Below are 1,713 nucleotides of genomic sequence, written 5' to 3'. Positions count from 1 at the left end.
TCTTCTTTGTCTGAGTCGGCGTCCTCCTCTCCGTCGGTGTCGGTCTCTCCCTCTGTTTCGCCGGTGTCCTCCCGTTGGTCCGGCTTGAGGTTCTGGACGTGTATGTGGCGGTGCCACTTTCCGTGGGCATCCCTCAGGTCCACCACCACGGGACTGTGGATGCGTCGAACCTCCATTGGGCCACGGAACTTTGGCGCCAGCTTGGCGTTAAACGCGTTTTCTCGGTTGGACAGCGGTCGGTCGCGTTTCCATACTTTTTCCCCGACCTTCGGTCGCCACTCGCGCCGTCGCAGGTTATAATGGTGTTCTTGCGCCTGGTATGCTCGGGCGAGGTGCACCCTGGCTACTTCATAGGCGTCTCGCAGAGCCCGGTGTCTGTCCTCCGGGCGCAGCTCCTCCGGCTGTCGGCGGACCTCGGGGTGGGGCCGCGCCAATTCTCGACCATGCACAAGGAAGGCGGGCGAGTATCCGGTGGCCGCATGCGTCGCCGTGTTTAGCGCAAATTGCAGTGCTGGTCCCAGTCGCGGTGGCGGTCTCCGACGTACTGCGACACCATTGTTTTTATGGTCCGGTTGGCCCGCTCCACGGGGTTGCAGTGCGGTGCATACACCGGGGAAGTTCGGTGCTCAACCCCGAGATCCGCGAGGAGCCGTCGGAAGGGTCGCGAGGTAAACTGCGTGCCGTTATCGGAGATGACGCGCTGGGGGCACTCATGGCGGTAGACAATCCTTCAGGTGTCCTCGCGAGTCACGGCGGTCGCTGTGGCTTGGCGGAGGGGCACCAGCTCGATCCATTTGCTGAATCGGTCCTGAGCCGTCAGAAGCCAGGTGTGGCCGCGCCCGGACCGGGCAGCGGACCCACTAGGTCTATTGACACCTGCTTCCATGGTGCGTTTACTGGGGTTGCGTGCAGATGGCCGGCCGGTTTCTGTTGGCGGACTTTGTGTGCCTGGCAGGTGGAGCACTGCCGAACGTAGCGGGCGATGTCGCGGAACATCCCGGGCCAATAATATAGCCGAGCCACCCGGGCGATGGTTTTTGCCACTCCCAAGTGTCCCGCGGTGGGCTCGTCGTGGAGTCGCCTTAATACCTCCTGTCGCTGTTCTCGCGGCAGGCACTCTTTCCACTGGTCTTCGGCCGGTGTTTCGGAGAAGTTTAGGTCGTGCAACAGGTGGCGGTACAGGCGGTCATCGCGGAGCGCGTAGTCGGGAAATTCCTCGGGGTGGTCGGTGACCCGGCGTTTCATCCGCGCGTACCACGGGCAGCCCGGCCGGTGGATGGCCCCCACTTGTGGCGTCCGGGAGAGGGCATCGGCCACGTGATTCTGGCTTCCCCGCCGATATCGGATTTCGAAGTCGTGCTGTTGTAACTCGAAGAGCCATCGCCCCAGTCGGCCGGTGGGAGCCTCCATCTGCTGCAGCCATTTTAGTGCTTGATGGTCGGTAAGCACCGTAAATCGATACCCTTCGAGGTAGTCGCGCATCCGGCGGATCCCCCAGACCACCGCCAGGCATTCCAGCTCCGTGGCGCTGTAATTTCCCTCTGCTTTATTCAGAGTCCGGCTGGCGTAAGCAATGACCCTTTCCCCCTGATCATGGTCCTGTGTCAGTACGGCGCCCAGCCCGTGGGTGCTGGCGTCGGTCTGCAGGAGCAAAGGCCTGGCGAAATCCGGACAGGCCAATACTGGGGCCGACGTGAGAGCGGCCTTCAGGCG

The 1,713-nt window shown here is 62.8% G+C and overlaps 1 protein-coding gene across 1 annotated transcript in view; it reads right to left on the bottom strand.

Annotated features, from left to right (window-relative positions):
- LOC118647144 overlaps nt 1–714 on the bottom strand; it is a 733-nt gene extending 19 nt beyond the window's left edge. Inside the window, exons 1-2 of the mRNA XM_036291397.1 lie at nt 609–714; nt 1–544 (exon numbers count right to left, since the gene is read on the bottom strand). The exon at nt 1–544 is cut by the window's left edge and continues 19 nt beyond it. Coding sequence (XP_036147290.1) covers nt 1–544; nt 609–714 — 650 coding nt within the window. The remainder of the gene's footprint in view (nt 545–608) is intronic.
- Between the last annotated feature and the right edge of the window lie 999 nt (nt 715–1,713).

The sequence above is a fragment of the Monomorium pharaonis genome, chromosome 1 (genome assembly GCF_013373865.1).
Source record: "Monomorium pharaonis isolate MP-MQ-018 chromosome 1, ASM1337386v2, whole genome shotgun sequence".
NCBI classification, from domain to species: Eukaryota; Metazoa; Arthropoda; class Insecta; order Hymenoptera; family Formicidae; genus Monomorium; species Monomorium pharaonis.
Note: the sequence above shows the minus strand (reverse complement) of the source record. Positions and strands in the feature narration are given on the sequence as shown.